We start from the raw sequence: 12,338 nt of genomic DNA on the forward strand, positions 1-12,338 counted from the left end.
TCCCAGTTTTAGTGGGTCCTGTGGTCCGGGTGTTGGGGTAGGGAGTCTAGGTCAGGGTCTGGGGATTCCCTCCAGCTCTGGTCTCCCTTGAGGGATACACTGTCTCCTGCGGGGTACTCACCCTGGAGCTGGTTGTTTCTGTGTGGTGTAGGTTGTCAGTTGTTGTTGCAATCCGAGTTCAGTTGGGGTGGTTGCGGGCTGGGTTGGGCGGTGGTGGCTCTGTGTGATTCTTTTCTGTCTCTGCCTCTATCGAAGCTGTCGGTTTAAAGTGTCCACGCTCAGGCGGCTTCTTCGCAGGTTGTGATCTGCAGGCAGCCCCCTGTGCCTCTGGGGCCCGGGCGGCCCCGCCTTGTCGTTGCAATCGGGCGGGTGGTCTGCCCACAGGTCCCTTTGTCGCATTGCTGGTGCGGAGCGGCTTTGGCGGGATGGAGCCTCTCTGCTCTGGTGGAGAGTCCATTGTTTTAATTTATAAGTAAGTTTCCAACTTATCTTTTAGTGCCCAGAATTTTTTATTACCAAAATAACATTCCATTTTTCCTTGTAAAAAGATTAAGTAGAAATTTAAAAGGTTTTCTTAAGCATATGAGCCAGCAACGTGTGTTTGTACATGCGCCAGTACTAGAGCTTGAACTCAGGGCCTATAGCTTTTCCTCAGTATTTTTGCTGTTGGTTGACATTCTACATATCAGCTATAGCTCTGGTCTGGCTTCTTTGCTGCGTAAGTGGAGATAGTCTAGGGATTTTCTTTTATTTTTTATTTTTTTATTTTTTGTCAGTTGTGGGGCCTGTATTCTGGGCCTGGGTGCTGTCCCTCAGCTCTTTAGCTCAAGGCTAGTGCTCTACTGCTTGAGCCATGGTGCCACTTCTGGCTTTTTCTGCTTATGTGGTGCTGAGGAATCGAACCCAGGGCATCATGCATGCAAGGCAAGCACTCTACCACTGAGCCACCTCCCCAGCCCAATTTTTAAATTTTTTTTTAGCCTAGGCTAACTCTGAACCATGGTCCTCAGACTCAGCTTCTAAAGTAGCTAAGATTACCAAAGTGAACCAGTGGCACCATTTTAGAATTCTTAGACCCATTTATGAAAGCAAAGAAACAAAAACCCCAACAGAAGAAACAAAGAAAGTGTAGAAGGGCTAATTAAAAATGGAAATTGACCAGGTGCCAGTGACCCTCACCTGTAATACTATTTACTCAGGAAGATGAGATCTAAGGATTGAGTTTGAAACTAGTCTGGGCAGGAAAGTCTGTAGACTCTTATTGCCAGTTAACCACCAAAAAGCTGGAATGTGGCTCACATGATAGAGCACTAGCTTTGAGCAAAAAAAAGCTCAGAGATAGTACCCAGGCTCTGTTCAAGGGTGCACATGAGTGTGTGCATGCACACACACACACACAAACATATACACGTGAAACATCGAAATTGATTTTGTATTCACTTTGTGAAACACTAGTGAAAGGATTTTTAAAATAGATTTCTGTTTAGAAACACTTCCTTCTTTGTTTTGTAGATGACAGTTAATACACATTTTCAGTGTTAAACACAATCGATGTGATTTTAAAGTGAGGGCCGAGCAGGCAGCTACTGGCTGTGAATCTGTGCTATAGAATGCTTCCTTTTTCATATACAGATCACTGGGGCTGTGAAGAGGAGCATGCCTGTTCCCAGTGCAAATTGAGTTTCCCCAGTGAGGAAATCCTTGCTGAGCATGTTCAGACCCTGCACCAGAGGGCCACGGAGGAGAAAGAAGTTAAATGCAAGAACTGTGGGAAGAAATTCCCAGTCAAGCAAGCTTTGCAAAGACAGTACGTATATTAAAAGCCTATCTTTCAAGTTATAAGCTAAAACTTGGATTGTTCCATGTGGCTAGAGTCATAGTTTTTAGTGTGTGTGTGTGTGTGTGTGTGTGTGTGTATAAGAGAGAGAGAGATAATTCTGCATTGGTATAGCTCATCTCTTCAAACTGTAGTGTGCTTACTCTTGAAAATTCTGATTTTGAAATTCATAGGTAAACACTATTCTGGTTAGTCTTAATGTAATAACTTGTCAGTAAAAATCAATCTGAAATTTATCAACACTTTCCTGGAATTGAGATCTACATCAAGCAGTGCTTTGAGGTGATAGGCGAAGTTTCAGTTGTGTCCCTATGAAATGGACTTGGGAATCAGTTACAGAAAAGTTTAAGAAATGGTGGGAGGAATGCATAGCTATTTTGAGGAGCTTGTTTTACTTTATAGACCTTTGGAGGAGTAGTGTAAACATGACCAGGTAAAATTACAACAGTGTGATTAATTAAAATGCTTTCACCCATGTTTCGATACTCTTGTTAGTGTAACAGTGATTAACAACCTTTTTTTTTTTTTGGTTTGTCATGGGGCTTGAACTTTGGGCCTGGGCAATGTCTCTCAGCTCTTCAGCTCAAGGCTAGTGCTCTACTAATTGAGCCACAGTGCCACTTCCAGTTTTCTGGTGGCTTATTGAAGATAAGAGTATCACAAACTTTCCTGCCCAGCTGGCTTTGAACTGTGATCCTCAGATCTCAGCCTCCTGAGTAGCTAGGATTACAGTTGTGAGCCATTGTCTTGGCTTACATAAAATTTTTTATCTGTTCATTTAAGTATTTCTTAAGATTATGTTTATATCTTATTATGAGTAAGAAATCTTTGCCACAGACTTAATGGTCTTGGTTTCATCCATGTAAAATTCTAATACATGCTGTTTCATATTAGGATTATTTCTATGTATATTATGTGCACCAGCTTTTGCTTATGAGTTTTGAAAATAAAAATTCCAGCATAGACTTTATAAATGCTTAAAAAATCAAACTTTTATAATATTAGGAGATGAGACATTTAGAAATCCCACTATAGTTTCTTTGTTATTGGTATTTTATTTTTTATTATTGGAAGCATGAGAGTTTAAACTCAGGGCCTCGCTTTTCCTCCACTTTCTTGCTCACAGCTAGTGCTCTACCACTTGAGTCATGTCTCCAGCCTGGCCTTTATTGGTTAAGTGCAGATGCAATCACTGAGACTTCTCTCAGGTTTCTAATCTCCATCCTCCAGGTCTCAGCATTCTGAGAAGCTAGGATTACAGTTGTGAGCCACTGGTGCCCAGTACAGTTTTTTTTTTAATGTTTTCTTTTTAAAGAAAGAAGTCTCACAAGGGCTGTGTAAGTTTTATAAAGTGACTTTACAACCTCAGTCTAGTTTTGCTGCTTGTAGTATTATATATTTGAGAAAATATCCTTGCTGGACTAAATATCCTTGTGGATAAATGAGTTCCCCTTAAAAATTTCCAAAGATAGAAGACAGAGTGAAGAGGGTTGTGGACATGACTTTACTTACAGTTGGTGTGTTCTCATGTGTTTTGTCTTAGAGTTCTGGTTTTTGTTTCTGTCTTTTCCCTCATTTCCTCTCAGTGTTCTTCACTGCGCATCGAAAAGCAGCCCAAAGGATTCTTCACGAAGTTTTCAGTGTTCTGTTTGCAATTCTTCCTTCAGTTCAGCGCTGAGGTTTTGTGTCCAAGTTTTAAAATGACTGTTAAATAATCTTGGGTCTTTTTTTATATTTTGCATGTGACTGATTACATGGAATACATTGTCTTCACCTATGTTAAAATGCATGAGCTTGGCCTGGAACTCTGGTAGAGGATGTAGTCCTGGGGTGCATGTAGGACAGAGCCTGCAGTCCTGTTCGCATTGTCCCCATACATCTCCACCATCTCTTCTTCCTGTCCCTCTTGCTGCTTGCCTTGTAGTTTTGAGCAGCACCAAAAGACTTGCCAGGGAAGTGCCAGGTTCGTATGCAAAGCAGACAGCTGTGGAAAGAGACTGAAGAGCAAAGATGCCCTAAAAAGACACCAGGAAAACGTCCATGCTGGTATGTCGTGGGAACATGGTTTAAAACTGTAATCTGCTTTTCATTCGCACTCCTGAGAAGAGCACAGGCTTTTTCCATTGTGTTTCACCCAGATGTGGAAGTGTTGTTTTTTTCTTTTTTTTTTTTTTCTTATACTGAATGATATTTTTCAAGTCGATTTCAGCAGCATGTGCTATTTTTCCATTTCTGAATTAATCTTAACTGGACACCAAACAATTTATGAGTTGTGCTTAGTGTCCACATCCACAAAGAATTGATGTGTGTATGTTTTAACAGTTTTCATGTTTCAATGTGAAATTTTGTTCATAAATTGTTGAACTTGAATATTATAGATGTATCTTAAAACGATTAAGGGAGCCACTTCTGCCTTAATATTGTTATTGGAAAATTGATATCCTTTAATGTGTACATGTCTACAATAATAGGGAAAATTCCTCACTACATTTTGACCACGGAATTGAACATTATTTTAATTAATCCAAATTGACATGTGCATTTAATACAGCAGGTTCTTGTTGAAATTCCTTCTAATAGTTGAGCTAAACAACCAAACCAGTATTAAACTGGATTGTCACTTAGTTCATCATCCCAGTACTTTGAAGACAATTAGTAAATGGAGTTGGTTTGAAATGGATTTGTTGCATCCTGTTGAACATTGTTTATTGTTAATTATAAAGGTGATGTACAGAGGGGTTTCAGTTACCTAAGTCAGGTAAAGAGCACCTTTCTTTGTGGACAGTGTCGCCCACCTTTGACCTTGTGTATGCACCTTGAAGAAGTTGAAGCGTTTGAAGTTTCACTTGCTTTGTGTATGTCCTGACTATGTGTATAACCCATGTGTTGAATTTTCCCCTTTGCTTCTTTCTGGAAAGGAAGAAATTCTTCTCGGAATAAGGAAAAAGGTCCACTTCTTTTCTCCTTCTTGTTATTCTCAGGGCCAGAAGAGCAGATTAATTGGTACCCAGTGTATGAACCTGGGTTTGTTCATCATCTACAAAAAAAATCAAGCTTAATAATCATAAGACTATAGACACTCATTGACCATGCCCGCTGGCTTCAGCTCGAGTTTGAGCTCTGCACCAGAGTTCTGGGTGGTGGAAGGCAGAGCTATATGAAATAAACCTTAGCTTTGTTCCCATTGCTCAAACTTTACATTGTTCTTTTCTGTCTTTTCCTTTGACGAACATATGGTAGCGATGTGCAAAAACGCATTCTTCAGATTTAAAGTATACTGAGGCCGTCTCTATGAGTGCAGAGGCAAGCATATTTTTTTGGATAGACTTGCCTACATATTTTTTTTGAACAAAATGATGTTCTGGTTAAAATGCTGTTCTTAATTTTCTCCATTTATGTCTGCAATGTATTGTAACAAAACTTTCATGTTAGTTTTAAAGTCAGCTTTGCTGAACTAAGTAAAAATCCAGATGCACACAGCGACTCTGGCAGCATTTGTGTTCTTTCTGGGCATGTGGTTTTCATGCTGTATGCTCTATGTACTTTGTGAGGCTTCTTGTAATTGGCCTTGGATATTAGAATATAATAGATTCTGAAAATTCATGGTGATTTTGTAGGAAATAATTTATACATAGAAATTTATTTTTGGTCCTTTGTGGTAGCTCATGATAAAAGATTTTGAAATCTTGCTGAATTTTAGCCATGGGTTACAATGAACACCTTTCGTCAAGGTTGGGACATGATTTCAGTTCTTCATTTGTGGCCTCTTTTTATTTATTTAATTTTTTTCTGTGAACCCGGATGTTTGGGGAGAAAATATTTCCTATTAGGAAAAGCGAAGGAAGCAGTTTCACATTGATAGTGTATAATTGCTTAAAGGGACAAAGCCTGTTCGGCTGGGCTTACAGGCACATACCACCATGCCTAACTTGTCTCACTAACTTTTTGCTCAGGCTGGACTCAAAACATATTCCTGCTGATCTATACATCCTGAGTAGCTGGGATTATATCTCTGTGCCACAATGCCTGGCTCTTTGCTTTTCTTTCTTAATGCTATGTTATTATACAGAATACTAGCAAGCTTATTTTGTTTGTAGAAAGGAATGTGTCAAATGGAAGATCTCTGTAAAAAGGGTTTCAAAGACAGCTTTTTGTCTGAGTTTAATGAATAATTGTCTATACATTGAGCAGTGTAGAATTCTCTGCTGTCCAAAAGAAATCACAGATCATATGTATGTATCATTTGTTTCATTTCTGTCTTAGGAGATCCTAAGAAAAAGCTCATATGCCCAGTGTGCAATAAAAAGTGTTCCACAGCCTCCCGCCTGCAGGAGCACAAGAAGGTGAGTATGGAGGCGATCACTTTCTAATGTCTGCCTGCCAACTACCCATTGATTTTTGTATGAAGACAGCGCTTTCCGTTAAACAATAAATCTTATCATATAAACATAAAATGAATACAAATATAAAATTAACATGCAGAAATGTAAACTGTAGAATGATATATCCGCCAGAAGCCAGTGGCTCACTCAGGAGGCTGAGGTCTGAGGATCACAGTTCAAAGCCAGCCTGTGCAGAAAAGTTCCCATGAGACTCTTTCCTCCAATTAACCACTCAAAAACTAGAAGTGACACTGTGGTTCAAAGTGGGAGAGCACTATCCTTAAACAAAAAATCTCAGGGACAGCACCAAGGCCCTGCGTTAAAGCCCCATGATAGACAGACAGACAGACAGACAGAAGAAAGAAAGAAAGAGAAAGGGTATATTCAGTTGTGTGTGATTTAAAGGTAGTTCAGATAGACCTCCAATACAAGGTATCATGTTTAGCTGAATCTTTCACTCACTTTGGAGTCAGGCTCTTAGAGTTGACATTTTCTCGGGAAATACAAATCAACAAAAAATATCTACTTTCATGTATTTCTTGTGTTCTGGAATTGGCCTTTGGCTCTGAAAGTAAATGCTTATTATAGGTGAGTCTGACATAACAACTGAGCGTATACTATTTTGAAAGCCTAAAAATAACTTGCCCAAGAATTGTTAGTAGAAAGTGATTATATTAGAAGAAAATCAGTTTAATATTTTATAATAAGTATAAAAATTACTGTTACTGTTTTGACATGAAAAGTCCATATGAAAAATATTAAGTTTAATCACATTAACAACTAGTTATACAAAATTCAAAATAAAATCTATGTACACAAAGAATTAAAATAGAATTCAGATTTTAATATTACCACAAAGTCTAAAGTATTTCTTAATGTCACACATTTTAAAAAAAATACCTATGTACATGAAAATGCTTCTCTAGTGAGCTAATAACCAAGGAAAGGAAAGATGGTATTAACGAAAGTAAGATTTTACTTTCATTGCCATTTTATTTTTGTTTCATGTTGTTCAATTTTACCTCTTTATGTATATAGATATATTGCAATTAAATTATTTTTATTATCATTAAGTAGTTGTATGAAGTAGTTGCCACAACAAAACAATTTATGAATAAATGCATCTTGATCAGTGTCACCCCTTTCAACATTTTCACCCATCCTTCCCAACCCGCTCCACCCCACTTTCCTTAATTTTGTAGGATATACATATTGCAGTTTAATTTGACAGAACATAAAACTCATTTCATGTAGTAGTAAATCCAGCCATGTGTATGGTTTATCTTGTAGTTTATGAGGTAGTAAATCATTGTGTGGTGTGTGTGAGGTGGTCTCCTGCAGGCTCAGTGATTCTGACCTGTGAGAGAAATAATAGAATAAGCACTGGGCCAGCCTTTCTCGTGTCAGCAAGCCGCGAAACTTCCAATTTCCAAGTGGTGATTTTATTTGATTGAGTGAGATCATTAAATACCTCCTGAACATGTGTGTGTGTGTGTGTGTGTGTGTGTGTGTGTGTGTGTGTGTGTGTGTGAGTTATGGGGCTTGAATTCAGGGCATAGCTCTTTTTGCTCAAGGCTAGCAGTCTATCACTTTGAGCCACAGATCTACTTGTGATTTTCTGGTAAGAGTCTCACGGTCTCTCCTGCCTGGGCTGGCTTTGAACCGTGATCCTCAGATCTCAGCCTCCTGAGTAGCTAGGATTAGAGGTGTGAGCCACCAGCACCTGGATATTTGTTGTTTTTGATAGAGGCTTTGCCCATGTCAGGCCCATTCAAGTATTAGTATAGTTATTGCAGTTCCTTTATAGGATGTCCTTATAGAATGCTAATCCCTGGGCCAACTACTCTTTTCCTGCTTCACTATCTCCTTCCTCCCTTTTGGTGGTGTTTATTATGTGGGGTTTATTATGTTCTTTCTTATTTCTTTCTTCCATTTTTGCTTATTTATTTTTATTGTTATTGTAGCTCTAATATATAGAGGGGTTACAGTTACATGAGCATAATCTTTTGAACCATGTCTCTCCTTCCCTCCCTCTCTCCCAGGTTTTTCCTCCTTTCCCTACCCACAAGATGTAAAGTTTATTTTCCACGTAGTATCTAATGAGTCCTACTGATGTATGTATTTGTTCACCCTTTGTTCTACATTTTCTATGCCATTCCTTACCTTCCAAATACAAACTAAGAAACAAGACAAAGGAAAAGAAAACAAAAACAGCAATAACAGCAACTAAAACAAAAACACAAACACCTCAACAACCTACTGGGCTAAAGATTTAAAGAGAGATGTCTTAGAGGAAGGAAGAAGTAAGAATGGCCAACACATGAAGAAACGTTCAACATATCTGGGATATCAAATGCAAATCAAAACAACATTGAGACTCCATCTCACCCCAGTTAAAAATGCAGGCTGGGATGCAGCCAAAACTGTTAGTGAGAATGTAAGCTGGTTCAACCACTCTCGAAAGCAGTATGGATATTTCTCAAAAGACAAAACATAGAGCTTCTCTGTGACCCAGCAGTCTCACTCCTGGGCATTTATCCAATGGACCACAAACCAGGCCACACTAAAGCCATCAGCTTTAGTTCATTACAACATTGTTTACTGTAGCCAAGATATGCAATCAAGCCAGATGTCCCTCAAAGGACGATTCGATAAAGAATATGTAATATATATACACAGTAGAATTCTACTTATTCATCAGAAAGAATGATATTGTAGCATTCATAAAAAATTGGAAAGACTTGGTAAAATCATATAAAATGAAGTAAGTCAGATCTAAAGAAACATAAGTTGCACAATTTCCCTCATTTATTATAGCTATAATGTGCCTATAAATCTGTAACATACTGAATGATTAATATATAAACACTAGGAAATGATTAATTATATAGGTCTTTAGACATCCACACATTGATGCCAAAGAAGGATATTCGTAGGAGCAGATGACAAAGGCTCAAAAGCTCTGTGCATATAATCGAATAAAATAGAATTTTATAAAATTAACTCCCAAGAATAAGGATACAGGTTGACCCATTGTAACAATGAGATGTACAAAACACTATGTTGTAAAGAAAAGGAAGTTTACAACTTGGGGCAGGGAGGGAGGAGTTGGGGAGGTGGGGAAGGAAGGGATGGTAGGGGAAAATCCAAGGAGGAGGTAAAAATGCTTGATAGGAAATGTACTCATTACCTTACTCATGTAACTATAACTCCTCTGTACAGTATTTCTACAATAATAAAACATAAAAATTAACTCTAAGAAAAGGAAATGAGATATTTTTTAGTTACTATCGTTGCTGTTTTTGTTTTCTTTTTTGTAAGTGGGTTCATGACTTGAACTTAGGGCCTTGTGCTAACTCAGCTTGATTGCTCAGGGCTACTGCTCTATCACTTGAACAATGCCTCCCGCTTTTTGCTGGTTAATTGGAGGTAGAGTCTTGCAGATGTTTTTGCTCAAGGCTGTCTTCAAACTTCAATCTTGTAGTTCTCAGCATCTTGAGTAGCAATGGTTATAAGTTTATGTGGTGTATTACATTTGTTTATTTTTGTATGTCTGAGCTGTTCTTACATCCCTAGAATGAAATTGCCTTGATCCTGGGGTATGGTCTTTTTAATGTATTGTTGCCTTCAGTTTGCAACTATTTTGAGAATTTTTGCATCTATGATCATCAAGGAGATTGGTCTGTAGTTTACTTTTGGGTCTTTATCCAGTTTAGATAGCAGGGTAATATTAACTTCATGGAATGAATTTGATAGCGTGCCTTCTCTTTAAATTTTAAAAAAAACTTTTGAGTAAGTATTGGTGTAATTTTTCTTTAAAGGTCTAGTAGAATTTGGCAGGGAATACACATTGTTCTAGATGGTTTGCTGGTAGACTCTTGCTCAGTATAAGTCTGTTTAATTGTTCATTATAAGCTCAGTTTAGGCATGCCATATGAGTACAGAAATTCAGTCATTTCTTTGAAACTTAAAAAATGCTTGCCTATTATAAAAGGAATAATATACCCAAAGATTATATATTTCTAAGTCTAAATTTATACATAACAAGTGTTAATATATGCTAGTTATTTTTGTATAGTGTCTATAGTTAATTCAATGTAACTAAGCTATTTCTCATACTTGAATAGTATACATGTTAGGTTTTCTTTACTGACGTTTTTACTAGTAACATATCTCTATTGTATTTTTAATTTATGTGACAAGTGAACAAAGTAGTGCTGAGTGATATAAATAATTTGGGCACTGCAGTAGTAACTGTCCATATGTTTACACTTTTACATGAGCTCCATGCCATTTATTAGGTTTTTAACAATCAATTTAAAGGTTAACTAAATCTTTTTGCAGATTCATGAGATATTTGATTGTCAAGAATGTATGAAGAAATTTATTTCAGCTAATCAGCTAAAGCGTCATATGATTACCCACTCAGGTAAACTATATCCTTTTTCAAACATTTTGAAATCACTCCAGTAGCATTGTTCTTTTCAGGAACTCCGAACATGTAATAAAAAGCATTGTTGTATGTTCTAGCTTGGTCATGTGGTTTTGAACAAGTGACTTAATTCTTGAGATCTGTTTATGCAAATCAAAAGTGGTTTGACCAAAAGATACCACAAATCTTCCACTCATTTTTTTGAAGCTCAGATTCTTTATTCATAGTGCATTCCTTGAAAAATTAATTATGAAGTTTAAGTTCATTTATTTATGTGCTGTGCTACCATAGTGTTTGACATTTAGTAGAGATTCAACAATTAAAGTCTTTTTTCCCATCCCTAGATACTTTAATATCCTAAATATGGCACTAATCAGTTTAGCCTAAATTTTTAAATTTGCTTTCAGAAAATATTTTAATGCCATAATTTTATTTCATGCCAGTTTGAGTTAATAGGTCTATTTTACTTAAGCAGACATAAAAAGAAACAGCTTTGAAAATAATTTTTGCCTTATGGAGTCTCTTCTAGAATTGAGGGTTCTAGAAATTTGAGATCATTGAACTCAGAATGCTTTTGAATTATCTCTTATATGGAGATATCCATAGATAAGTGTGTTAAGCAAATTAAAATTGGAGATCAAAAAATTGTTGGCTCTCAGATATGCTTTGAACATCAGTACAACATTCAAAAAATGGACTTGTCAACATCCTATGAATATTACATAAATATGGCTTTTACCTACTGTCTAAACGTCTAGCTCCTGCTGTGAATGGGAACTCTGGCTTCCAGGAGGCCTGTGGACCCCGCAGGAGGTGGCTGAGTTCTTCTCCCTCACTGCCAGGCCTCTCAGCACTCAGGCCTGTGACCCTCACTTCAACTCACCCCTATCACCACGTTGTTCATCTGGAAATAAAGAAACACTGCCTGAACTTTTCAAAACAGGCCTTCAAAAGAACTCACTCAGTGTCACTTGTGACCAATCACACAGACACAAACTCAAACTCAGATGAACTAGGTGGTAGGTTTTATTTCTTTCTGTGTATTTGATTTTTTTTTGTTATATGACCATTCTTGAATTTAAGGTAAGAATATTTTTTAATCCTTCGTCTTTATGGAATGTGAGCTTGTCTGTCTCCATTTGTTTTTTTTTTAACAGAGAAACGGCCTTACAATTGTGAAATTTGTCATAAATCTTTCAAGAGGCTCGATCAAGTGGGTGCTCACAAAGTAATACACAGTGAAGACAAGCCTTACAAATGCAAGCTCTGCGGAAAAGGGTTTGCACACAGAAATGTTTACAAGAATCACAAGAAGGTAAAAGCTCAGGGATATTCTTTTCTTGTATTAATTCGATGATAGGATTTTTAATTGCTCACCTCATAACAAAAGTTTTTCTCTATCTGTGACATGCTATATGTCATGACATAGCTGGATGAAATCTTGCTTGTACTTTATAACTACCTTATGGATTTTATTCTGTACTTAAACTGTTCTCATAGCAAAATGTCACTTGATTTGACTTCAGACAGAGGTTTAATCCATGGTTGGTTGGCTAGCTTCTTCCTTTCTTCCTGCTTGCCTACCTTCCCACCTTCCTTTCTCTCTTTCTCTTTCTTTCTTTCTTTCTTTCTTTCTTTCTTTCTTTCTTTCTTTCTTTCTTTCTTTCTTTCTTTCTTTCTTTCTTTC

General features: G+C 37.3%; 1 protein-coding gene across 2 annotated transcripts in view; it reads left to right on the top strand.

Annotated features, from left to right (window-relative positions):
• The window catches only part of Prdm5 (PR domain containing 5), a 144,029-nt gene that overhangs the window by 70,146 nt on the left and 61,545 nt on the right, over positions 1 to 12,338 (top strand). The window contains exons 5-10 of one of the 2 annotated variants that reach the window (XM_013022136.1): positions 1,633 to 1,807; positions 3,424 to 3,516; positions 3,762 to 3,883; positions 6,101 to 6,180; positions 10,564 to 10,648; positions 11,809 to 11,966. In XM_013022136.1, coding sequence (XP_012877590.1) covers positions 1,633 to 1,807; positions 3,424 to 3,516; positions 3,762 to 3,883; positions 6,101 to 6,180; positions 10,564 to 10,648; positions 11,809 to 11,966 — 713 coding nt within the window. The remainder of the gene's footprint in view (positions 1 to 1,632; positions 1,808 to 3,423; positions 3,517 to 3,761; positions 3,884 to 6,100; positions 6,181 to 10,563; positions 10,649 to 11,808; positions 11,967 to 12,338) is intronic. The other variant, XM_013022137.1, reaches the window with a different exon arrangement.

This window comes from Dipodomys ordii, unplaced genomic scaffold (genome assembly GCF_000151885.1).
Source record: "Dipodomys ordii isolate 6190 unplaced genomic scaffold, Dord_2.0 Scaffold60, whole genome shotgun sequence".
NCBI lineage: Eukaryota > Metazoa > Chordata > Mammalia > Rodentia > Heteromyidae > Dipodomys > Dipodomys ordii.